The 24,546-nt window shown below is 47.7% G+C and overlaps 1 protein-coding gene across 1 annotated transcript in view; it reads right to left on the bottom strand.

The window, feature by feature from the left end:
• fam177a1 (family with sequence similarity 177 member A1) overlaps nt 1-24,546 on the bottom strand; it is a 26,944-nt gene extending 2,398 nt beyond the window's left edge. Inside the window, exons 1-3 of the mRNA XM_060933791.1 lie at nt 24,428-24,546; nt 4,034-4,219; nt 3,875-3,941 (exon numbers count right to left, since the gene is read on the bottom strand). Of these exons, the coding sequence (XP_060789774.1) occupies nt 3,875-3,941; nt 4,034-4,219; nt 24,428-24,496 (322 nt within the window). The 5' untranslated portion in view covers nt 24,497-24,546. The remainder of the gene's footprint in view (nt 1-3,874; nt 3,942-4,033; nt 4,220-24,427) is intronic.

Below are 24,546 nucleotides of genomic sequence, written 5' to 3'. Positions count from 1 at the left end.
GCTCAGAGTAAATGAGTGCACCCCCTTTGAAAAGTAACATTTTTAACAATATCTCAATGAACACAAACAATTTCCAAAATGTTGACAAGACAAAGTTTAATACAACATCTGTTTAACTTATAACGTGAAAGTAAGGTTAATAATATAAACTTAGATTACACATTTTTCAGTTTTACTCAAATTAGGGTGGTGCAAAAATGAGTACACCCCACAACAAAAACTACTACATCTAGTACTTTGTATGGCCTCCATGATTTTTAATGACAGCACCAAGTCTTCTAGGCATGGAATGAACAAGTTGGAGACATTTTGCAACATCAATCTTTTTCCATTCTTCAACAATGACCTCTTTTAGTGGCTGGATGCTGGATGGAGAGTGATGCTCAACTTGTCTCTTCAGAATTCCCCAAAGAAAATAATTTCTTTACACCACAAAGGTGAAGGCTACAAGAAGATCAGCAAAACTTTACTTAGCAGTCAGAATACTGTCGCAAAAGTGGTACAAAAATTTAAGAAAGATGGAACTGCAACCATCTCATAGAGACGTCCAGGTCGTCCATGGAAGTTAACACCTCGACAGGAGCGTCTTCTGATGAGAAGGGTTGAAGAAAATCGGCATGCAAGTTCACTGCAGTTATCTAAAGAAGTAGAAAGCCAGACTGGGGTGACTATTTCCCGTGACACAATACGGCGTACACTGCAGAGGAATGGCATGCATGGATGCCGTCCACGAAAGAAGCCTCTCCTAAAGCCCAGGCACAAAAAGCCCACCTAGAGTTTGCCAGGGCCCATGCTGACAAAGATGAAGACTACTGGGACTCTATACTCTGGAGTGAAGAGATCAAGATAAATGTTTTTGGAACTGATGGCTTCAAAACTGTATGGTGTCGCAAAGGTGAGGAATACAAAGAAAAATGCATGGTGCCTACAGTGAAACATGGTGGTGGCAGTGTCCTTATGTGGGGCTGCATGAGTGCTGCTGGTGTTGGAGAGCTGCATTTCACTGATGGCATCATGAATTCACAGATGTATTGCTCTATACTGAAAGAGAAGATGCTACCATCACTCCGTGCCCTTGGTTGTTGTGCACTTTTCCAACATGACTAAACACACATCTAAGGCCACTGTTGGATTTCTGAAGAAGAACAGGGTGAAAGTGATTCAGTGGCCAAGTATGTCTCCTGATCTGCACCCAATCGAACAGCTATGGGGAATTCTGAAGAGACAAGTTGAGCATCACTCTCCATCCAGCATCTAGTCACTAAAAGAGGTCATTGCTGAAGAATGGAAAAAGATTGATGTTGCAAAATGTCGCCAACTTGTTCATTCCATGCCTAGAAGACTTGGTGCCATCATTAAAAATCATGGAGGCCATACAAAGTACTAGATGTAGTAGTTTTTGTTGTGGGGTGTACTCATTTTTGCACCACCTTAATTTGAGTAAAACTGAAAAATGTGTAATCCAAGTGTATATTATTAACCTTACTTTCACGTTATAAGTTAAACAGATGTTATATTAAACTTTGTCTTGTCAACATTTTGGAAATTGTTTGTGTTCATTGAGATATTGCTTAAAATGTTACTTTTCAAACGGGGTGTACTCATTTACTCTGAGCACTGTATATTATATATATATATTACACACACCTCACTTTTTAAGTGCTTGTGCACAAACACTTGAGTATTTGGAGCTCTGGAACCCACAAACTCTGAAATAAGGCACCTCTCTTTTGGGCTCCTATGTGCGCCTCTTCCCTGGAACAGCAGGAATGGCTGAAGTGCCCTTGAGCAAGGCACCCAACCCCTAACTGCTCCCTGGGCTGCTCCAGGTATGCTGTACATCACTCTGGATAAGAGCATCTGCTAAATGTCATTAATATAACGTAATGTTTTTTTCTACGTCACTGATTAGAATCATCCTGCCTCTTCATCTGAGTATCTCCACTCATGGCTTGAGAACTGCCTTTGCTTATAAATATCCATTTGCAAAGTACTACCTGATTGGCTGGAAGAAGAGGGGGTGGGGTGAGCAGTGGCTCATTATCATTTAAAGGAAGAGGAACTTAAATCAGCCGTTTTGAGCAGGGCTGTTTAGACGGGCTGTGGTGTTTTATCCTTGTGGTCTTTTGACCAAAGCATGTCACAGACATTTCATTGCGACCTCAGGGAACTGTATCAACTTGTGGAAAAGACGTAGGTCACCTTTAACAGTTTCAGAGGCTCAGGGTTCAGTTTTTCCTTATTGCAATGCATTATATTTTTAAATTTTATTTGCCCTTCAATGTGCACTTTTTTAAACTAATATTTACACAGGCTTTAGGAGGAAAATGATACTTCTCGTCTCATTCACAGACCTTGGATGATGTGTCATTTGTTAATCATTATTGTGATCGGTCCTACTGATGTGACAGAAGCTGTGTCCATAACACGCCACGATAAATCACAGCTTTTCTTATTTAGCTCAGCTGAAGAATAGTGTTGATTCAGGAGAATTATGTAAAATACAGACGTGTGTGTGTGTGTGTGTGTGTGTGTGTGTGTGTATATTAAAAGGTCCCATGGCATGAAATTTTCACTTTGAGGTTTTTTAACGTTAAAATGAGTTCCTCTGACCTTCTTAAGTCACCCCAGTGGCTAGAAATTTCATAATGTGTAAACCAAACTATGCCCAACATTTGAGAATGGCGCGTCAAAACGGCGCGTTGATAAACTCTTCCCTTTACTACGTCAGCAAGGGAGATGATCCCCACGCCCCCCCTCTGGATTCCCACCCACTGTATGGATTGCCCCGCCCAGTTGTAGTGAGGAGACCATAGAGGACACAACATGGCATCACCTAAGCGAGCGAAACATGGAAATTGCGCTGTACATGGATGTGACAACACAGAAAAGAGTCTGTTTTTACTGCCAACGGGAGAGCCCCTGAAGACGCAGTGGCTTAATTTTATTTACTTCAATAATACGCCGTCGAGTCTACCTAAGACGGTGTATGTTTGTCGGAAGCATTTTCCTGAGGAATGTTTCCACAACTTGGGACAGTACAGGGCAGGTTTTGCACATCAACTGTCACTGAAGCCTGGGTCCGTACCAAGCATCCCTGCCGCATCAGCAACAAACACCGAACAAGTAAGTGTATAACTGGTCGTTTTGCCGTGTTTTAAAATCGGTGCGTTAGCCTAGCAATGGCTACATTAGCTGTGCAGCTAACCGCTTCCTGCAGTTAGCCAGGTACTCTGCGCTACAAAACTAAAGAGCATGCAGCATGCTCTGTTAAACTGAGTTTAGTCTGGAAATTGACTGTAACTTATGAGCTTATGTTTGACTATTGCTCTGCAATGCATGTCTTCTGTTGGATAAGCGCTATGTTGCTGTAGTTGCTGCTTCTATCCTCTTTGGTTATGGAGTGCGTGTTCAAGCCTAGGGTATTATACGTTCGTAAACTACCACTCCGAACACTCTCACTCTCTGTTCTCTGGGTCACGTTGAGTTTACGAAAGGAGTCCGAGGGAGAACGGGGTTTTGTCTTAGCAGCGTGGCTACAGGCGCTGATAGCAGCGAGTATGTGCGTGCGCAGCTTGGTCAAGCCCCTCCCCCCATGGCCCGCCCCCACCCTCTACCCTTCCCCGCCTCCTGCTTCTCATTAGCAAAACGACACACTGCGAAAAGCGCTGAAATGGGGCTTTCTCCCAGGAGGCTATATTTACGTGCCGAGGGTTCATTTCGAGAAAGGCTGCGGATATAACATCCGGAAACCTCCACGAGCCCGTTTAAAGCATCAACAAACCACCATGCCATGGGACCTTTAACTGTGCATATAAAAGTTGTCTCCAGAAAGCGGTGAACTGTTCCAGCCTGTGCAGTGTGGTGGTGTTACCTGAGACGGTGTTCGTGGCCACTCTCCACATGTGGAACCAGAAATATGGACCCCACTTCAATTTTGACTACAAACAAAGAGACAAAGTGAGCTAATGGATCTTAGGAAATTGACTGAGATGTTACACACACACACACACACACACACACACACACACACCGCATCAATGGTGCTCATAGTGGCCTGTTTACGTCGCTCCTCTTCCTCTTCCTCATCCTCCTCGTCCGTGCTGTACTCCTCCATCGTCTCACCGCTGGCAAAGTAAATGGTTCTGCGTGGGACCTTCTGCTTCTTTACTGCATCGCCGAGTTCCACGCTCTCAAAGTCCTTCACCACACTGGAGCTCTGCAACATCATTGACTCATTTATTATTTATTATTATTTCATCAAAGCTCCAGCACTAATTCACTATCATCATTAACAAAAAACACTTTTTTCTTCTTTAGGAGTCAGGAATATGTGATGGTGAAATAGATCCCGAGCTAATTTTTTTTTATAGGTTAGAATGTTTTTATAAACATTTGAGTTTACAGAACTTTTTGGTTCCTTGAAAGGTTCAATCCATCAGCTTTGCTGGGTACAGGGTTCCTACACATTTTCAAATTTAAAATTCCAGACTTTTTCCCATACTCAAATTCTCAGGTTTGGAGACTTCAGCGAACAAACAACTACTCATATATTTAAAAGAATTACTTGAAAATCAAACATGTACTCACATTATGACATACCACCAAAATGCATACCATATTTAGCTTGGCCTAAAATTTGTATCAGTGCCCTGTTTTTGTCATAAATATATATGTGGCAGATCACAGAATCCAGGGACACATGTCGGCCCGGGGGCATTTTGAGTTATTGACAGATTCAGAAAGTACAGTTTCTAAGCTTTCCAATGATGCCTTCCATGTGGAGATCTGACAATATTTGAAGAATGTGTGGCCTTTTGAAAGTGTATACTACTTAAAACAGAAAAAGGAGAAAATCGCCCTCAAAGTTTTCCATCTCAGCTACTCTGGGTGCAGGGCGGGCACATAATGCTGCTCATTTGCATGACATTAAGGAAAGCTCTACCCCCTACGAGCTAGCACGATACTACTTTCATGTAAACAAAGATCACCACGTCAATTTTCCTTCCATGCAAAGTATGCCCAACACAATTATGAAGTACAAAAATAAGTCCTAAAGTATACTTTAATGTTTTGTGGTTGAAAAATTGCTCACACCGTAAGAAAGAAAGATAGCACGATGATGACACAACTAACACAACACTAGTTTCATGTAAAGCCTCGGTCACAACCAGCCGTATGTGCTCCCACAGCCGGTCTACATGCAAAAAACGCAAGAAACGCACAGAGAGCGCGCATGAAACGCACGAGAGCACGCGTGTGATGTGCTGATTTTCGAGCCGCAGAGGTTCTTTGTCATGTCAAACAAACTCTACGGGCGCTTACGTTTTTTTCAGGTTGCAAGACAAACTTACGGCCAACGCGCGTCTTTCTCCGTGAACAAAAAAAAAAAAACGCAGCAATTTGGGAAACGCCAAAAAAAAAAAAATCACACGGCCAAAAAATCGTACGTCCGGTTGTGGTGATCTCCGATGTAAATACCGAGTGTCTGTTTGCTTCGCGGTGTTTCAGCTCCTCTGCGCTCTGTTTAGTAACTCATTCCATAGCGAAATCACACGCCTGTATGCAGCTTAAGTAGCCATGCGCTCAACTCGGATCATACAGCTGATTCGCAAAAAAAAAAAAAAAAAAAAAAAAAAAAAAGAGTTAAATCATCATGTGAATGGCCCATATGGTAATTTACCCACACCCCCCAGCAGGCTACAGTCCTGACAAAAACGAGACAATTTGCAACAAAAAATGTATGCTTTTCCAACAAAACAATCTATTATCTGAAATACTGATTGCATTCTTCAAGATCTCAACTTGCACATGATGGAAAAAAACAAAAATCACAAATTTCGAAAAAAAATGATTCTTTTGCGATTATCTCGGATTCATTTCGGCCGACGTGCGTCCCTGGATTCTGTGATCTGCCACATATATACACACATTACACAAAATACAGGATGCCACTGACGCACACTTCAAGACATTAAAACACAGGTGCGTGAAGATGTCAAGCACATACAGGGTGTCCCGAAAAAAAAGTAAACACACTTTTAATCACTGTAAAGTACTATATGTGTTTATTAAAATCCATGTAATTTTCAAAGAGTAATAGAATTTACAGACATTTTATTATTTAGTCACCGCCTGTTCTCAAACTGACATCCATTCTGGTCCAGTCACTGCTGACAATGCAAATCACATTCAGTTCTCTTGGTATTTTTGGACATTCACTTTCAGTGACTGTTGCAGGTCTCATAGCATAGACTATAAACATCAATTATGGCCCTTTTCCACTACCCTTTTTCAGCTCACTTCAGCTCACTTCAGCCCGACACGGCTCGCGTTTCGACTACCAAAAACCAGCACGACTCAGCTCGCTTCAGCCCTGCTTAGCCCCTAGAACTCACACCGTTTTGGAGTGGGGCTGAAGCGAGCCAAAGCGAGCCGAGTGAGGCTGGGGGCGTGAGGAGACACTCCCCTGTGCACTGATTGGTGAGGAGGAGTGTCCTCACATGCCCACACACACCCTGCGAGCGCGCTGGGATCTGTAAACACCGCAAACCCGGAAGGAGAAGAATTACGAATTACGAGAATTTCTGAAGCCTTATGCGCCTCGCCTCATCTATACGCTCTTGCCAGTATCTGTCCGCGTTGTCGGTGACAACAAGCCACAGCACCAAGACCAGCAACACTAACGACTCCATGTCCTCCATGTTTATTGTTTACTATTCGGGTCGTGAGACTACCGCTTAAAAGATCACTGATGTCACTGTTTGCGCTGCTTAACGACATCACGTGACGTCCACCCACTTTCACTAACTCCACCCAATGTGTCCACCCACTTCCAGCCAGCACGGTTCAGCGCGGTTGTAGTCGAAATGCAACTCCAACAGCCCCGCTCAGCCCAACTCAGCACGGCACGGCTCAGCCCGACTCAGCCGCGTTTGTAGTGGAAAAGCGGCATTAGGCCCACTTTACACGGGGACGGTCTGAAACAAAAACGCAAAAGTCCGTTTTTGTTCTCACTTTTTTCCGCGTCTACACGACCGTTTTCAAGGAGGAAATCTGCGTCTATACGGTGACGCATAAATGTGTGGAATTCAATTGGATGTTGTAATAGAGTGTGCCGAGTGGATGGAGTAGTCAGTCAGAATGATGAGCAAAACAAGGAAAATTCTTGTACAAAAATAGTTTTCTTTTTATTCTTAAGCCGGCAGTTAACACAAACAGGACAAACAACAAAAAAAAAAAAAACACTGATGACAAAACCAAACAAAAAAAAAATAATTCTGGGACAAAATGCCCACGCAAGCTAGGCTACTCTGGCATTACTCACACAGAGCTCAAGTCACGCGTCCTCTCCCTGCAGAGGCCATCTCCCCAATGAACAGTGCAGCGCATATTTAAAAGACTACGGCACAGTCTTAACACAATTAAAATCAATCAACACATCTAGACAGATTTTAACAGTTCTAAACATTTTCACTGCATGCATTACACTCCTACAACAATGTGCAGACCTTAAATATTACAACAAACACTTACGTAAGATTTTTAGACCATTTCTCTCCGCTCTAATGAGCTGCTTTCCCGCGCATCGCGGAAGAAACCTGGAAAAGCGCTTTCAGACCTGCATTCTGGTTTGGTCCCGCACCCGGAAGACTACAGCAGGTAAATGGCTACAAACATTTCTGGCTGATGTTAGATAAACTCTAGCAGAAAAGGATTCAGATGTTAAACGTGCGCACTTAATGAATCTTTACACGCTATTGTTTATAGTGAAAACTAATAAATGCTTGCGCTGTTTAAACCTGTATCGCGTCTTTTACTATGAACACATGGACCAAACATTTCAGGTTTACATATCTAAAAGTTGTAACAAATGTACCCGTAACAAAACATACTTGTAAAGCCCCCATTACCAAACCCACAACAGACATACAACACAGATTGTATTTGGAATGTCTTTGCAACTGTGGTTTAGTCCACTGCACTTGACCATTGAAACATGACCAGCGGGAGGAACCGCTGTTTAGTGACAGACGCATTGCGCTCTGTCACAGATGTGCATGCCAGGCGGTGCTGTGAAAGACCTCCGCTATGTCTGCACGCATGCGCAACATCTTCCGTCTTGTCTGATCTGCACATCTGCGCCGCGAAAACTTTGACTACTCTGGCTATGGTAAGTAAGAAAGTACGTAAAAAAGTAAGAGCATACTATACCCGCCTCTGTTCATTAACGGTATATGTGCAGATTCGGTATAGATGTTCGAAGGACTCCTGGACGTTTATTAAAGCTGCCAGAGCAGCTTGAAGGTCCGTTGGATCGATGTAATCAGACATGCTCTTACTTTTTTACTTACTTTCTTACTTCCCGGGCTGGCATGTACAGTATATGACATATGTATGACGTAAACTCGTACCCGACGTGAGCAGATCCGAGCAGAGTTTGGCGTATTGGGTAGTTTAGACGGATATGCAACGGGGGCCGTTTTTAACTTATCCACTCTGGAAGGCGTTTTCAATTTTTTCCGTTTTTCAGCCTCGGAAACGCCGTCCCCGTGTAGACGAAAGGCACTTCCCATAAAATATTTAGTCGTTTTTACCCGACAGCGTCCTCGTGTAAACGGGCCCTTAGAGGCAGTGATAAAACAAAGTGATGTCTGTAAATTCTATTACACCTTGAAAATGAAATGAATTTTAATAAACACCTACTTCACAATGATTCAAAGTGTGTATACATTTTTTTCGGGACACCCTGCATGTTGTGCACACACAAGTTTACTGAAGCTTCTAATTTGAAAACAGTCATTATGGCATTTTTTGTATTTACTATTGTGTTTTATGAAGGCCCTGTGTTAGTTCCACTGTACATCACATTTTGTCCACATACCAAGAGATGGCAGACATGGCCGAGACGTGGCCACCCTAACCAGTATGTAATGGCTGCAGTGCCCTTGAGCAGGGCATTTAACCCCACATTGCTCCAGGTTGTAACCATGTTGTACCCTGTAATAACTGTAAGTGGCTTTGGATAAAAGCGACAACTAAGGCCATGTTTACATTAGACCGTATCAGCGGATCATCAGATTAACGTTTTTAAAAACGATTAGCGTGCACACAGCAACACCAATACACGGATACGCTCGGCTCCGCAGGCATCCTGCGCTCCAAATCACTCTGCCCTGAACAGCGAGTGCCCTCTGGAGGGTGCGCACTCCGGCCCTGCGCAGCTCACAGAGCGCGCGAGTGAAGTGCACGAGCAGTGATTCGGGACTGAGCCGCTGTGTGTGTGATCCCAGCGCATATCACTTACCACTCGCAAGTGGAAGGATGGCAAGCCTAAAGACAATCATAACTACACAATGGGCAGTATTTGCATCAGTATTTGCAGTATTTTCATACTTTTATACTCTTTAATGAAAGGTGATACAAGGCGGAAGTCCGCGCCGTTTTTCAGCAGTCGCGTCACATGACCAACGCCAGCGAATCAGGAAGCCGGATGTCACAGTGACGTTGTCCAATGACGACGCCAGCTAGAGCTCAGCACAGCGTATCCGCGCATTCTCAATGTTTACACAGCACCGGAGCTGACACGATCTGGATTGAATACGTGGACGCTGGCGGATTCCCGTTTCCCGGCGTTTCCAGGCGTTTTAATGTAAACGGACAGTGCATCCGCGAAGAAAACGAGACAGATACGGTCTAATGTAAACTTGGCCTAAATGTAATGTAATTATAATAATAATGTAATAGCAGCATTGTTCAGTTTATATGTATGTTTGCGTACACAGCCTTCATATTTTTGTTGACAGTTTTTTTTGTCTTGGGTCGCTTGTTTTCAGGGTCCATGTGCCTTATTTTTCTAGCAAATTCTGGCAACACTGCCAAATAAGCCATAAGCATTTTTACACTGACTGACTATGATGTGTGTTCACGCGTGTTCAAGAGGCGTTTTGTAGCAGGGGTTTTCCTGCGTCTTGTCCAAAGTCTTGCAAGAAGCAAGCAGGTTCAGGGGGTGTGGCGGAGCGCGGCGGAGCGCATGCCAGTACAACAGAACACCCGTTTCCCTCCCTCCGCATTTCAACACATTTCTTTGGCAAAATTCAACTGAATGTCGGAATGTTGAGCTTCATTTTACTATGTAGCGGCAAAGGTCTGGAAACACATTTCTCCATACCCTAATTTCCATTTTCCATACTTTTCCAGACCTGGAAAATACTAAAATCAAATTCCATACTTTTCCATACTGTGTAGGAACTCTGTGGGTATTTTGACAATGTTATAGACGCATACAACACCCGTTTCTACAATAACGCTTCTTTTTGGTATCTTCTGTACATTTTTCTGGCCACAAGCTTCAGGATCCTGAACGCTGCAATCTGGCTCTCTGCACATCCATGTGCTGTTTTCACTTGCTCACTATCCATTAACGTCAGTTTCTACCAGCCGGCGGGTGTGACGTTGCACGATAGGCTTTCACCCTCATTTTCCATGCTGTTCGGTCCCTTGTGTCATTTGCAGTGAGGCTGGTCACGTTTAGGTCATTTGTGACCACTTCACATCATGTTTTGTGTGGCTTACCCCTTCTTTTCCGCCCATCAACCTGGATGTTCCTTATGGTGTTAATCCAGCTCTCAACCCTTTCTACATGTCCAAACCATCGCAGCTGCTTACATCTGATAGCAGTCACGAGGTCAACCATCTCGAGCCTTGCGCGCAAGTCACTCACACTGGTAACATCATTAGGTTTGACACCACACATCCACCTTAGCATCACCCACTCGTTTCTCTCCAGCCTTGCCATGTCGATCTTCCTAGGGGCCCAGCACTCCCTGGCGTACACAGCATGGCACCCCTAACACAGCTATCATACACCCTACCCAGTGTTTGAAATGACAAGCTCTTGCAAGACCGTATAGGCAGCAGCTCCCTGAATTTGCCCCAGGCGGCTCTCACCCTAATGACTGTGGCAGCCTCACAGCCACCACCAGCACAGATGGTATCTCTTAGATAGCAAAACGAGTCCACCACATCCAGATGGTGTTCACCAACCATGACGTGGTCATTTCAGCAGGAGAACAAACGGAGAAGTACGAAAATCCCTAAAGTTAATTATTTCTGCTTTTGGTTAAAACTGGAATCGATTCTTTAGTTCCTAGAAATCAGGACGTTAGAAGTTTAAAGATTCTTTTGGGGCTTTTTCCACCTTCATTGGACAGGACAGTGCAGAGACAGGAAATGAGCTGGAGAGAGAGGGAAACGACCTCAGGTCAGGATCGAACCCGGGTCCCCGGATTTATGGCATGGCGCCCTAGTTGACTGAGCCACGGCGCCTCCCAGGACGTTAGAAGTTTATTGTGAAGTCAGGACATGTGGGGAAAGGCTAAATCTATCAGAATCTGTTCGAAAATAACCTAACCAGTTTACGACATCATCTCCAATCCAACAGATGCCCCTTTTCCACCAAAGCAGTTCCAGGGCTGGTTCGGGGCCAGTGCTTAGTTTGGAACCGGGTTTTCTGTTTCCACTGACAAAGAACTGGCTCTGGGGCCAGAAAAACCGGTTCCAGGCTAGCACCAACTCTCTGCTGGGCCAGAGGAAAGACCCGCTTACGTCAGCGGGGGGGCGGAGTTGTTAAGACCAACAACAATAACAAGACCGCGGAAGATCGCCATTTTTAAGCGACGAGAAGCAGCAGCTGTACAAACACGAAGTCATCCATTATTATTATTATTGTTGCTGCTGCTGCTTCTTCCGTGTTGTTTTTGCTTCGATATTCGTGCTAAGGTTTATGCAAACGTAGCGACGTAACTGACGTATACAGCGACGTAACTGACGTGGCTTCTCTTAGCACCGCGAGCTATGGAAAAGCAAACTGGTTCTCAGCTGGCTCGCGAGTTGAACGAGTTGTGAACCGGCACCGGCCCCGAACCAGCCCTGGAACTGATTTGGTGGAAAAGGGGCAACAGTAAATCATTTTAGTCAAAAGTTGAATGTTTGTTTACTCATTGTGAACGTTACTCAAAATTAAATCTTGGTTGACCTCTAATTTTCTCAAACAGTGAAAAAACCAGAAGTTCCCTGTGGCAGCGGGGGCGTGGTCAAGCACCGGTCTGTGACAGGAGGGTGGAGTCAGGGAAGGTAAGTGGCAGAATCACGACACCTGAGAACAATTAACCTGTGTCTGTGTGTGTCTTCCCAGTGACAGCGCCCTATTTAAGGAGGGAGAGTGAGAGCAGAGGGGCTGATCTCCGGACTAGGCGCTGGCTGTGTGTGTCTGTCTGTCTAGCCCATAAGATTGTTCACTGAAAAGTGTGGCAATAAAGCCATTTTGCAAACCTGATCTCTGTCCTGCCGTCCTTAGTGCTCCACCCACACGTAGGGAGCGTTACAGTGGTGCCGAAACCCGGGACGTGGAGCACCAAATCAGCAGCCCCATGGAATCCTCCCCGTTCGCCGATCTGGTCCACGCCCTCGCCACGGCTCAGCAAAGCCAGCACCAGGCACTCGTCACGCTCCGAAAGGAGCAGGAGCAGCGCTTCGAAGCCCTGGTGCTGGCCCAGCAGGAAGACCGCGAGGCGTTCCGGCATCTCCTCGCGTCGGCGGGGTCCACCAGCGCTCCGGCCGCGGGCCCGTCTCCCCTCATCGTCACCAAGATGGGCCCGCAGGACGACCCCGAGGCGTTCATCACGTTGTTCGAACAGGTCGCCGAAGCCTCGGGGTGGCCGATGGAGCAGCGCGCGGCGCGCCTCCTCCCCCTGCTCACGGGAGAGGCACAGCTGGCCGCGCTACAGCTCCCCGCCGACCGCCGGCTGGCCTACGCGGACCTCCGCCGGGCCGTCCTCCAGCGCGTGGGGCGCACCCCAGAGCAACAGCGCCAGCGCTTCCGCGCGCTGCGACTGGAGGAAGTTGGCCGGCCGTTCGCGTTTGGCCAGCAGCTCCGGGACGCCTGCTGGCAGTGGCTGAGGGCCAACAATCGCGACGCCGAGGGAATCGTCGACCAGGTGGTACTGGAACAGTTCGTCGCCCGCTTACCAGCCGGAACCGCGGAGTGGGTCCAGTGCCACCGCCCGGCGTCGCTGGATCAGGCAGTCGAGCTGGCGGAGGATCATCTGGCGGCTGTCCCGGCGGCAGGACAGCAGATAGCATCGTCTCTTCTCTTCTCTCCTCTTCTCTCTCTCTCTCTCTCTCCCTCTCCTCCTGTGTCCCGTCCTCGCCCCATTCCCCCACCGCGGAGGCGGGGGCCGGCTCCACCCCAGCCGGCCCGCCGCACCCGCGGTGCCCTCCCGTTTCTCCCTTCTGTGTCTGTCTCTCCCCCACCTCAGGTGAGTGAGCCCCAGATCACCGGTGCAGAGGGAAAGCCCGGGCCGGTTTGCTGGCGCTGCGGGGAGCCGGGCCACCTTCATCAGCAGTGCACAGCAATGGAAGTGGGCGCGGTGGTTCGGATCCCCGACGCGCCAGAAGCCGCCCTCGATCGGGCCGGAGCGTATCGCATACCGGTGAGTATCCAAGGGGCTACATATCAGGCGTTGGTGGATTCTGGTTGTAATCAGACCTCAATTCGCCAAAGCCTGGTTCAAAACGAGGCATTGGGGGGAGCACAAGGGGTGAAGGTGTTATGTGTGCACGGGGATGTTCACAGCTACCCTTTGGTGTCGGTCCACATTATTTTCAGAGGGGAAAAATTTATAGTGAAGGCGGCGGTTAATCCTCGCCTTACCCACTCTCTAATTTTGGGGACTGATTGGCCGGGATTTCGGGGTTTAATGACACGCCTAGTCGAGAGTGGGTCCTGGCATTTGACAGGGGGAGGTCCCGGTGTCGCTTTGGCGGGAGCAGCTGTCACAGAGCCGTCTACGTCATCTCCGCGTCAGAGTGAGGAGCCGCCGGCTCCTCCTCTCTCTATTGGGGAATTCCTCGCGGATTTCCCATTAGAGCAGTCGCGAGACGAGACTCTGCGGCATGCGTTTGACCAAGTGAGAGTAATCGATGGTCAAACGCTCCCGCCGAACGCCACCCCGTCCTTCCCCTACTTCGCTATTATGAAGGATAGATTATACCGAGTGACGCAGGACACTCAAACTAAAGAGCGAGTCACGCAGCTTTTAATTCCGAAAAGCCGCCGGGAATTGGTATTCCAGGCGGCTCACTTTAATCCCATGGCTGGACACTTGGGGCAGGATAAAACACTAGCCCGAATAATGGCCCGATTCTATTGGCCGGGGATTCGCGGCGATGTTCGTAGGTGGTGTACGGCATGCCGCGAATGCCAGTTAGTAAACCCAGCGGCCATTCCAAAAGCGCCTTTGCGCCCTCTACCGTTAATCGAGACCCCGTTTGAGAGAATTGGGATGGATCTCGTCGGGCCATTAGATCGGTCCGCCTGTACAACAAGGGTACGCGCCTTAGAGAGTTCACTCCGGGAGATAAGGTACTCGTACTGTTGCCCACGTCGAGCTCCAAATTGATCGCCAAGTGGCAAGGACCCTTTGAGGTCACACGGCGAGTCGGGGATGTCGACTATGAGGTGAGGCGAACGGACAGGGGTGGGGCGCTACAGATTTACCACCTCAACCTGCTTAAACTCTGGAACGAGGAGGTCCCCGTGGCGTTGGTGTCGGTAGTTCCGGAGAAGGCGGAGCTGGGGCCGGAGGTTCAAAAAGGAACATTGGCATCACGTACCTCTCCGGTCCCCTGTGGAGACCACCTCTCCCCGACCCAACTCACGGAGGTCGCCCAGTTGCAGACCGAGTTTTCGGATGTGTTCTCGCCCCTGCCCGGTCGCACTAACCTCATAGAGCACCACATAGAGACACCCCCGGGGGTGGTAGTGCGTAGCCGCCCTTACAGGCTACCCGAACACAAAAAAAAGGTGGTTCGGGAAGAACTTCAGACCATGCTCGAAATGGGCATCGTCGAGGAGTCCCACAGTGACTGGAGCAGCCCGGTGGTCTTGGTACCCAAGGCCGACGGGTCGGTCCGGTTCTGTGTGGACTATAGAAAAGTCAACGCGGTGTCTAAATTCGACGCATACCCAATGCCTCGTATTGATGAGCTGCTCGATCGACTCGGCACTGCTCGATTTTATTCGACACTGGATTTGACGAAGGGATATTGGCAGATCCCCTTGACTCCACTATCCCGAGGAAAAACGGCCTTTTCCACACCGTTTGGTTTACACCAATTCGTCACCCTTCCGTTTGGGCTGTTTGGGGCGCCTGCGACATTTCAGCGGCTGATGGACAGAGTCCTCCGCCCTCACGCCACGTATGCGGCAGCATATTTAGATGACATCATCATCTATAGCAATGACTGGCAGCGGCACCTTGAACATCTGAGGGCCGTCCTTAGGTCGCTGAGGCGAGCGGGGCTCACAGCCAACCCAAAGAAGTGTGCGATTGGGCGGGTGGAAGTACGGTACCTGGGCTTCCACTTGGGCAACGGGCAGGTGCGTCCCCAAATTAATAAGACGGCAGCAATTGCGGCCTGCCCGAGGCCCAAGACCAAAAAGGGGGTGAGACAGTTCCTGGGGCTGGCTGGCTATTATCGTAGGTTTATACCTAATTATTCGGACGTCACCAGCCCGCTGACTGATCTCACTAAAAAGGGGGCACCAGATCCGGTCCAGTGGACGGAGCAGTGCCAGCGGGCTTTCTCAGAGGTAAAGGCTGCACTGTGTGGGGGGCCACTTCTACACTCCCCTGACTTTTCTCTCCCCTTTGTGTTGCAGACCGATGCGTCGGACAGGGGGCTGGGGGCGGTTTTGTCCCAGGAGGTGGAGGGGGAGGACCGCCCTGTCCTGTATATCAGCAGGAAGCTGTCGGTGCGTGAGGGGCGCTACAGCACCATAGAGAAGGAGTGTCTGGCCATCAAGTGGGCGGTTCTCGCCCTCCGGTACTACCTACTGGGGCGCCCTTTCACCCTCTGTTCGGACCACGCGCCCCTCCAGTGGCTCCACCGCATGAAAGATGCCAACGCGCGGATCACCCGTTGGTATCTGGCGCTCCAACCCTTTAATTTCAAGGTGGTCCACAGGCCGGGGGCGCAGATGGTCGTGGCGGACTTCCTCTCCCGTCAAGGGGGGGGGGGGGAGTCGGCTGCAGGCCGGACGGCCGCCCGGCCTGAGTCGGGCGGTGGGGGTATGTGGCAGCGGGGGCGTGGTCAAGCACCGGTCTGTGACAGGAGGGTGGAGTCAGGGAAGGTAAGTGGCAGAATCACGACACCTGAGAACAATTAACCTGTGTTTGTGTGTGTCTTCCCAGTGACAGCGCCCTATTTAAGGAGGGAGAGTGAGAGCAGAGGGGCTGATCTCCGGACTAGGCGCTGGCTGTGTGTGTCTGTCTGTCTAGCCCATAAGATTGTTCACTGAAAAGTGTGGCAATAAAGCCATTTTGCAAACCTGATCTCTGTCCTGCCGTCCTTAGTGCTCCACCCACACGTAGGGAGCGTTACATTCCCCTTGTTAGAACTAAATCTACTTTGACCAAACCTAACAGTTTTTCTCTGACTATTGACAATGTCATCATTTCTCCTTCCTCTCAGGTTGAGAGTTTGGGCATCATCCTCGACAGTACCCTTCACTCTGAAGCACAATCACTTTGTCTGCATATTTTCACCTACGCAATAACAATCGTTTACGTCCGTCTCTTACACCTCATAAACACTGCTATTATTATTATTATTATTATTATTATTATAATAATACATGCCTTAGTTACATCTCACATTGATTACTGCAATTCTATCCTCTCTGGTCTTCCTCTCAATCTTCTTCATAAAGTTCAGCTGGTTCAGAATTCAGCTGCCTGCATCAGTACCAGAACCCCTGCAGTAGAACATATTACTGCTGTCCTCCAGCAGCTTCCTCTTAAATACCGGATCAATTACAAGACTCTGCTTCTCACTTTTAAGGCATTTAATAACCTAGCACCTCAGTATCTCTCCAACTTACTTCACATCTGCACACCTTCTTGTACTCTTAGGCTGCTGGGCCATAGAAGGTTCACGCTGCACGCTGCATGCTGCACGCTACACGTGAAGAACCGGACCCTGGGCCATTAAACTTCATGCTTGGATGTTCACGTGTTGCGTCTGTTCTACTTTGACCGAGTAACCAACAATATGGACTCTTCGGATGACGACGATTGCCTCATTCTGCTTTTACTGAGACAGAGGAAGAGAAAAAGGAACAGAATTTGGAGCCGAGAACACTTCCTTCTGAGAGAAACCCGTGGTGAATTTCACCGAACATTCTATAATCTGCTTGACAATCCCGATGAAGAACTATTTTTCAATTATACCATTCAATTATATTTTTTCTGAAGTTTTCCCCTGAAAGCATAGAGTTATCTCCCTAGACCCGTTCTGATTGGCTGGCGCGGCGGTGACCGCATGCATTGACTGGAATTTCCGTCTTCACGCCTAGAAAAAAGTGTGCATGTTCATTTCACGCTTCACGCGTGAAGTGTGCAGCGTGCAACGTGAACGCCGTTCTATGGCCCAGAGCAAGTCATGCTACGTTTGTCCACTTTTCTTTACACACGTGTAGCGTGTAGCGTGCAGCATGCAGCGTGAACCTTCTATGGCCCAGCAGCCTTAGGTCTTCTTCCACCGATCTCGTTACACCTCCGGCTCGTTTGAAAACCATGGGGTTTAGAGCCTTCAGTTGGGTTGCTCCTCACCTCTGCAGCTCTCTTCTTCATGACATTTGTAATATTGAGTCTCTTTCAACCTTCAAATCCCGCCTTAAAACATACCTTTTCAAAACTTGCCGGTTCTGTCCAATTTCAGCACTTAATGACTCTTCCAACTTTATTTTTTGTATTTTAAGCTTTGTATGTTGATTTTTATTCGGTATTGTAAGGTGTCCTCGAGTGCCTTTAGTAGTAGTTGTTATTTATTATTATTAGCAGCAGCATTCCTACTCATGGGAAATCAGCACACAGAGGTGCACAGAGCTAATCACTTTGCAGCCTTCGAGGATCCTGAAACCTTGTGACCAGAAACGTGAACAGAATATAAACTATATCAGATGTTTCATGAGTATGAGTCTAGATAAACACGATCGAAACATTAGTGTTAATATTTCTACAATTAAACCTGTTTCAGCATCATTCATCATCAGAAACGTTTACAGTTGTTAAATATAAAATGATTTACACCATCATCAGCCCAGAACCACAGGGTGGGACTCTGGAGTAAGATGAAATGGAGCTTGGGCTATTAATTCCTGGAAAACTTTAGCCCGACCGCAGGACTCGTCTATAAACTGGTTTATTGTGTTGACACTCTGTATTTACACAAAGTAAGTTTATACAAAGAAAAATGTATTCAACACAATGACAAACAGAATCAAGTCCTGTTTCGCTGCAACAGGCTGAACACAATTTATCTATCAAATTCACATGTTTATATGAAAAAAACAACACATTTTCACTCCAAATATATTTCGGTCTAGAAATAAATGCAAACATAAACCTAATCAGGGTTCCTGCTGGTGCTCATCACTGACAATCCATCAGTGACAAAGAGAAAATTACTAGCAGCTGTCACAGTGACGAATGTATCTGTCATCTTTATCATAAGTCATCCTTTATAGAAATCCCTCCACAAATCCCTCCGTTTGCCGAAATACAACCACAGTGAAGAGACGGCAGGAAGCCAGAGTGTAAACAATGAGCATGTGCTTGTGACCAGTAAAAATCAACTACACATAATGACCAAATGAGCGCCAACCTTTTGACCAATCGCAGTGCATCTTAATCAGCCTGGTGTGGTGGTGTCTCTGCATGAACCAAATAATGGCACAGTCTAAGCTGACGAACTTTTTTTGGGCAGGATTCTTCAAGCACTGAAGATGATTTAAAGGCTGAAACAGCCACGGGGAGGCACACTCGGATTCCCTACCGTCCCCCAGCACACCAGACAGCGTCAGTAATACAGGGATAGGTAAAAAACACTCGGAGCTCCCACCGTCTCCCAGCACACCAGACAGCGTCAGTAATACAGGGATAGGTAAAAAACACTCGGAGCTCCTACCGTCCCCCAGCACACCAGACAGTGTCAGTAATACAGGGATAGGTAAAAAAAAAAAAAAAAAACACTCGGAGCCCCTACCGTCCCCCAGCACACCAGACAGCGTCAGTAATACAGGGATAGGTAAAAAACACTCGGAGCTCCTACCGTCCCCCAGCACACCAGACAGTGTCAGTAATACAGGGATAGGTAAAAAACACTCGGAGCTCCTACCATCCACCAGCACACCAGACAGTGTCAGTAATACAGGGATAGGTAAATAAAACACTCGGAGCTCCTACCGTCCCCCAGCACACCAGACAGTGTCAGTAATACAGGGATAGGTTAAAAAAAAAAAAAAAAACACTCGGAGCCCCTACCGTCCCCCAACACACCGGACAGCATCAATAATACAGGGATAGGTAAATAAAACACTCACAGCCCCTACCGTCCCCCAGCACACCAGACAGCGTCAGTAATGCAGGGATAGGTAAAAAACACTTGGAGCCCCTACCATCCCCCAGCACACCAGACAGCATCAGTAATACAGGGATAGGTAAAAAACACTCGGAGCCCCTACCGTCCCCCAGCACACCAGACAGTGTCAGTAATACAGGGATAGGTAAAAAACACTCGGAGCTCCTACCGTCCCCCAACACACCGGACAGCATCAATAATACAGGGATAGGTAAATAAAACACTCACAGCCCCTACTGTCCCCCAGCACACCAGACAGCGTCAGTAATGCAGGGATAGGTAAAAAACACTTGGAGCCCCTACCATCCCCCAGCACACCAGACAGCATCAGTAATACAGGGATAGGTAAATAAAACACTCACATTCCCTACCGTCCCCCCGCACACCAGACGGTGTCAGTAATACAGGGATAGGTAAATAAAACACTCACAGCCCCTACTGTCCCCCAGCACACCAGACAGCGTCAGTAATGCAGGGATAGGTAAAAAACACTCGGAGCCCCTACCGTCCCCCAGCACACCGGACGGCGTCAGTAATACAGGGATAGGTAAATAAAACACTCACATCCCCTACCGTCCCCCAGCACACCAGACGGTGTCAGTAATACAGGGATAGGTAAATAAAACACTCGGAGCCCCTACCGTCCCCCAGCACACCGGACGGCGTCAGTAATACAGGGATAGGTAAATAAAACACTCACATCCCCTACCGTCCCCCAGCACACCAGACGGTGTCAGTAATACAGGGATAGGTAAATAAAACACTCGGAGCCCCTACCGTCCCCCAGCACACCGGACGGCGTCAGTAATACAGGGATAGGTAAATAAAACACTCACATCCCCTACCGTCCCCCAGCACACCAGACGGTGTCAGTAATACAGGGATAGGTAAATAAAACACTCGGAGCCCCTACCGTCCCCCAGCACACCGGACGGCGTCAGTAATACAGGGATAGGTAAATAAAACACTCACATCCCCTACCGTCTCCCAGCACACCAGACGGTGTCAGTAATACAGGGATAGGTAAATAAAACACTCACATCCCCTACCGTCCCCCAGCACACCGGACGGCGTCAGTAATACAGGGATAGGTAAATAAAACACTCGGAGCCCCTACCGTCCCCCAGCACACCGGACGGCGTCAGTAATACAGGGATAGGTAAATAAAACACTCACATCCCCTACCGTCCCCCAGCACACCAGACGGTGTCAGTAATACAGGGATAGGTAAATAAAACACTCGGAGCCCCTACCGTCCCCCAGCACACCGGACGGCGTCAATAATACAGGGATAGGTAAAAAACACTTGGAGCCCCTACCATCCCCCAGCACACCAGACAGCATCAGTAATACAGGGATAGGTAAAAAACACTCGGAGCCCCTACCGTCCCCCAGCACACCAGACAGTGTCAGTAATACAGGGATAGGTAAAAAACACTCGGAGCTCCTACCGTCCCCCAACACACCGGACAGCATCAATAATACAGGGATAGGTAAATAAAACACTCACAGCCCCTACTGTCCCCCAGCACACCAGACAGCGTCAGTAATGCAGGGATAGGTAAAAAACACTTGGAGCCCCTACCATCCCCCAGCACACCAGACAGCATCAGTAATACAGGGATAGGTAAAAAACACTCGGAGCCCCTACCGTCCCCCAGCACACCAGACAGTGTCAGTAATACAGGGATAGGTAAAAAACACTCGGAGCTCCTACCGTCCCCCAACACACCGGACAGCATCAATAATACAGGGATAGGTAAATAAAACACTCACAGCCCCTACTGTCCCCCAGCACACCAGACAGCGTCAGTAATGCAGGGATAGGTAAAAAACACTTGGAGCCCCTACCATCCCCCAGCACACCAGACAGCATCAGTAATACAGGGATAGGTAAAAAACACTCGGAGCCCCTACCGTCCCCCAGCACACCAGACAGTGTCAGTAATACAGGGATAGGTAAAAAACACTCGGAGCTCCTACCGTCCCCCAACACACCGGACAGCATCAATAATACAGGGATAGGTAAATAAAACACTCACAGCCCCTACTGTCCCCCAGCACACCAGACAGCGTCAGTAATGCAGGGATAGGTAAAAAACACTTGGAGCCCCTACCATCCCCCAGCACACCAGACAGCATCAGTAATACAGGGATAGGTAAAAAACACTCGGAGCCCCTACCGTCCCCCAGCACACCAGACAGTGTCAGTAATACAGGGATAGGTAAAAAACACTCGGAGCTCCTACCATCCCCCAACACACCGGACAGCATCAATAATACAGGGATAGGTAAATAAAACACTCACAGCCCCTACTGTCCCCCAGCACACCAGACAGCGTCAGTAATGCAGGGATAGGTAAAAAACACTTGGAGCCCCTACCATCCCCCAGCACACCAGACAGCATCAGTAATACAGGGATAGGTAAAAAACACTCGGAGCCCCTACCGTCCCCCAGCACACCGGACGGCGTCAGTAATACAGGGATAGGTAAATAAAACACTCACATCCCCTACCGTCCCCCAGCACACCAGACGGTGTCAGTAATACAGGGATAGGTAAATAAAACACTCGGAGCCCCTACCGTCCCCCAGCACACCGGACGGCGTCAGTAATACAGGGATAGGTAAATAAAACACTCACATCCCCTACCGTCCCCCAGCACACCAGACAGTGTCAGTAATACAGGGATAGGTAAATAAAACACTCACATCCCCTACCGTCCCCCAGCACACCGGACGGCGTCAGTAATACAGGGATAGGTAAATAAAACACTCGGAGCCCCTACCGTCCCCCAGCACACCGGACGGCGTCAGTAATACAGGGATAGGTAAATAAAACACTCACATCCCCTACCGTCCCCCAGCACACCAGACGGTGTCAGTAATACAGGGATAGGTAAATAAAACACTCGGAGCCCCTACCGTCCCCCAGCACACCGGACGGCGTCAGTAATACAGGGATAGGTAAATAAAACACTCACATCCCCTACCGTCCCCCAGCACACCGGACGGCGTCAGTAATACAGGGATAGGTAAATAAAACACTCACATCCCCTACCGTCCCCCAGCACACCAGACGGTGTCAGTAATACAGGGATAGGTAAATAAAACACTCGGAGCCCCTACCGTCCCCCAGCACACCGGACGGCGTCAGTAATACAGGGATAGGTAAATAAAACACTCACATCCCCTACCGTCCCCCAGCACACCAGACGGTGTCAGTAATACAGGGATAGGTAAATAAAACACTCGGAGCCCCTACCGTCCCCCAGCACACCGGACGGCGTCAGTAATACAGGGATAGGTAAATAAAACACTCACATCCCCTACCGTCTCCCAGCACACCAGACGGTGTCAGTAATACAGGGATAGGTAAATAAAACACTCGGAGCCCCTACCGTCCCCCAGCACACCAGACGGTGTCAGTAATACAGGGATAGGTAAATAAAACACTCGGAGCCCCTACCGTCCCCCAGCACACCGGACGGCGTCAGTAATACAGGGATAGGTAAATAAAACACTCACATCCCCTACCGTCCCCCAGCACACCAGACGGTGTCAGTAATACAGGGATAGGTAAATAAAACACTCGGAGCCCCTACCGTCCCCCAGCACACTGGACAGCGTCAGTAATACAGGGAGTAGGTTTCAAAACAAACAAACAAAAAACAAAATGCTGTCAACGAACAAGCAACTGAAGGGAGCTCCGTTTCAGGCAGCATGGTGTGTTGAGTTCCCGCAGCTAACGCTGTGGTGTCGTTAGTCCCCATCACTCGGGGCTAGAGCCCCCTCAGGTATTTTCACCTTCAAAAAAAAAAAAAGTACGGGACTAATAGAAAACAACTGATGTGGAGGTCATCTGGGATTTTGAATGTTGTAATATAATAATATAGTTTAGCACTGGCATCTTTGTGGTCCTAAAGGAGAGATATGTGAGTGAGAAATGAGATTTTTATTAAACTGATGATTAATTTTACTAGTGACATTGTCAATTGACACATGCTTCAGTTTCCTGAGACATTATGGGTGATGATGATGATGATGATGATGATGATGATAAGGAAACAGAAACTAAAGTGAAGAGCAGTGCAGAAGTCACTAAGAAAAAGATTTCATGACCTTTGAATGTGTGTGGGTGATGATAAGATCTTGTAAAGTGAGATATAACCCGATGCCAATCACTCTTAAAAACCACAAGCCCCAGGAAAACTGGACTGAACCCCTGGTCTGTTGAATAGCTCGAATAGAAACAGCCCTGGTCTGACTGACGGTATGATGAAAACCGCGGTGTCATTCTGTGTTCGGTTCGTAAATCGACAGGAAAATCGGATTCCTTCAGGGTTGTTTGTTCCCAGACTCTTCTCGAAATCAGGTTTTGTGTTGAAGTAAAGGCTAAAGCGAGTCCGAATATCTCTCTTGAATAATTCCATGCTAAAATAATCTGAAGTAAACTCAGACTAAAGAGGTTTATTTTAGCTTGATGGTGCACAGGGCGCCCAAAATCAGAGTCTCTCTTATTAGAAGCTGCAGTGGAGGCCGGATGCTCTCTGTACCGGACAGGCCTCGCTGTATCTCTACTAATATTTGAATTGTGCCAGTTTGGTTGGTATAAACTTTGAGAAGTCAGTAACTAAGAAAAAGTGAAGAATACTTCCTTGACTTTATTTTTCAAGGAGGAAAAAAGTAGAGAATATTTTTCGGAACCCTGTCTAAAAATAACGAAGAATTAATAATCTCGGTCTTTACAGTAAACAAATTAAACTAAAAGCACCTGAGCCGGAAATAAACCTCGGGTAGTTTTAATATCAGGCTAACTTCCTTAGCAACAGCTAAGGAGCTAAATAACTTGTACTTCACGAAACAAAACCAGACGCTGTGTTTAAACGAAGCTAATAAAACTTTTAAAATTAAAGTACTTTATTTATAAAAGTTCACCTACTTTCTCAGGTTCCATAGTTTGTCCCAGAGACACGTTAGCGTTTGTAAGGTACAGCGACAACTCCGCCATTTCCTTTTCTTTGTTTTGATACTCAACTTAACCCTTTACTCTTTTCCCCA

This window comes from Neoarius graeffei, chromosome 11 (genome assembly GCF_027579695.1).
Source record: "Neoarius graeffei isolate fNeoGra1 chromosome 11, fNeoGra1.pri, whole genome shotgun sequence".
In the NCBI taxonomy this organism is placed as follows: domain Eukaryota; kingdom Metazoa; phylum Chordata; class Actinopteri; order Siluriformes; family Ariidae; genus Neoarius; species Neoarius graeffei.
Note: the sequence above shows the minus strand (reverse complement) of the source record. Positions and strands in the feature narration are given on the sequence as shown.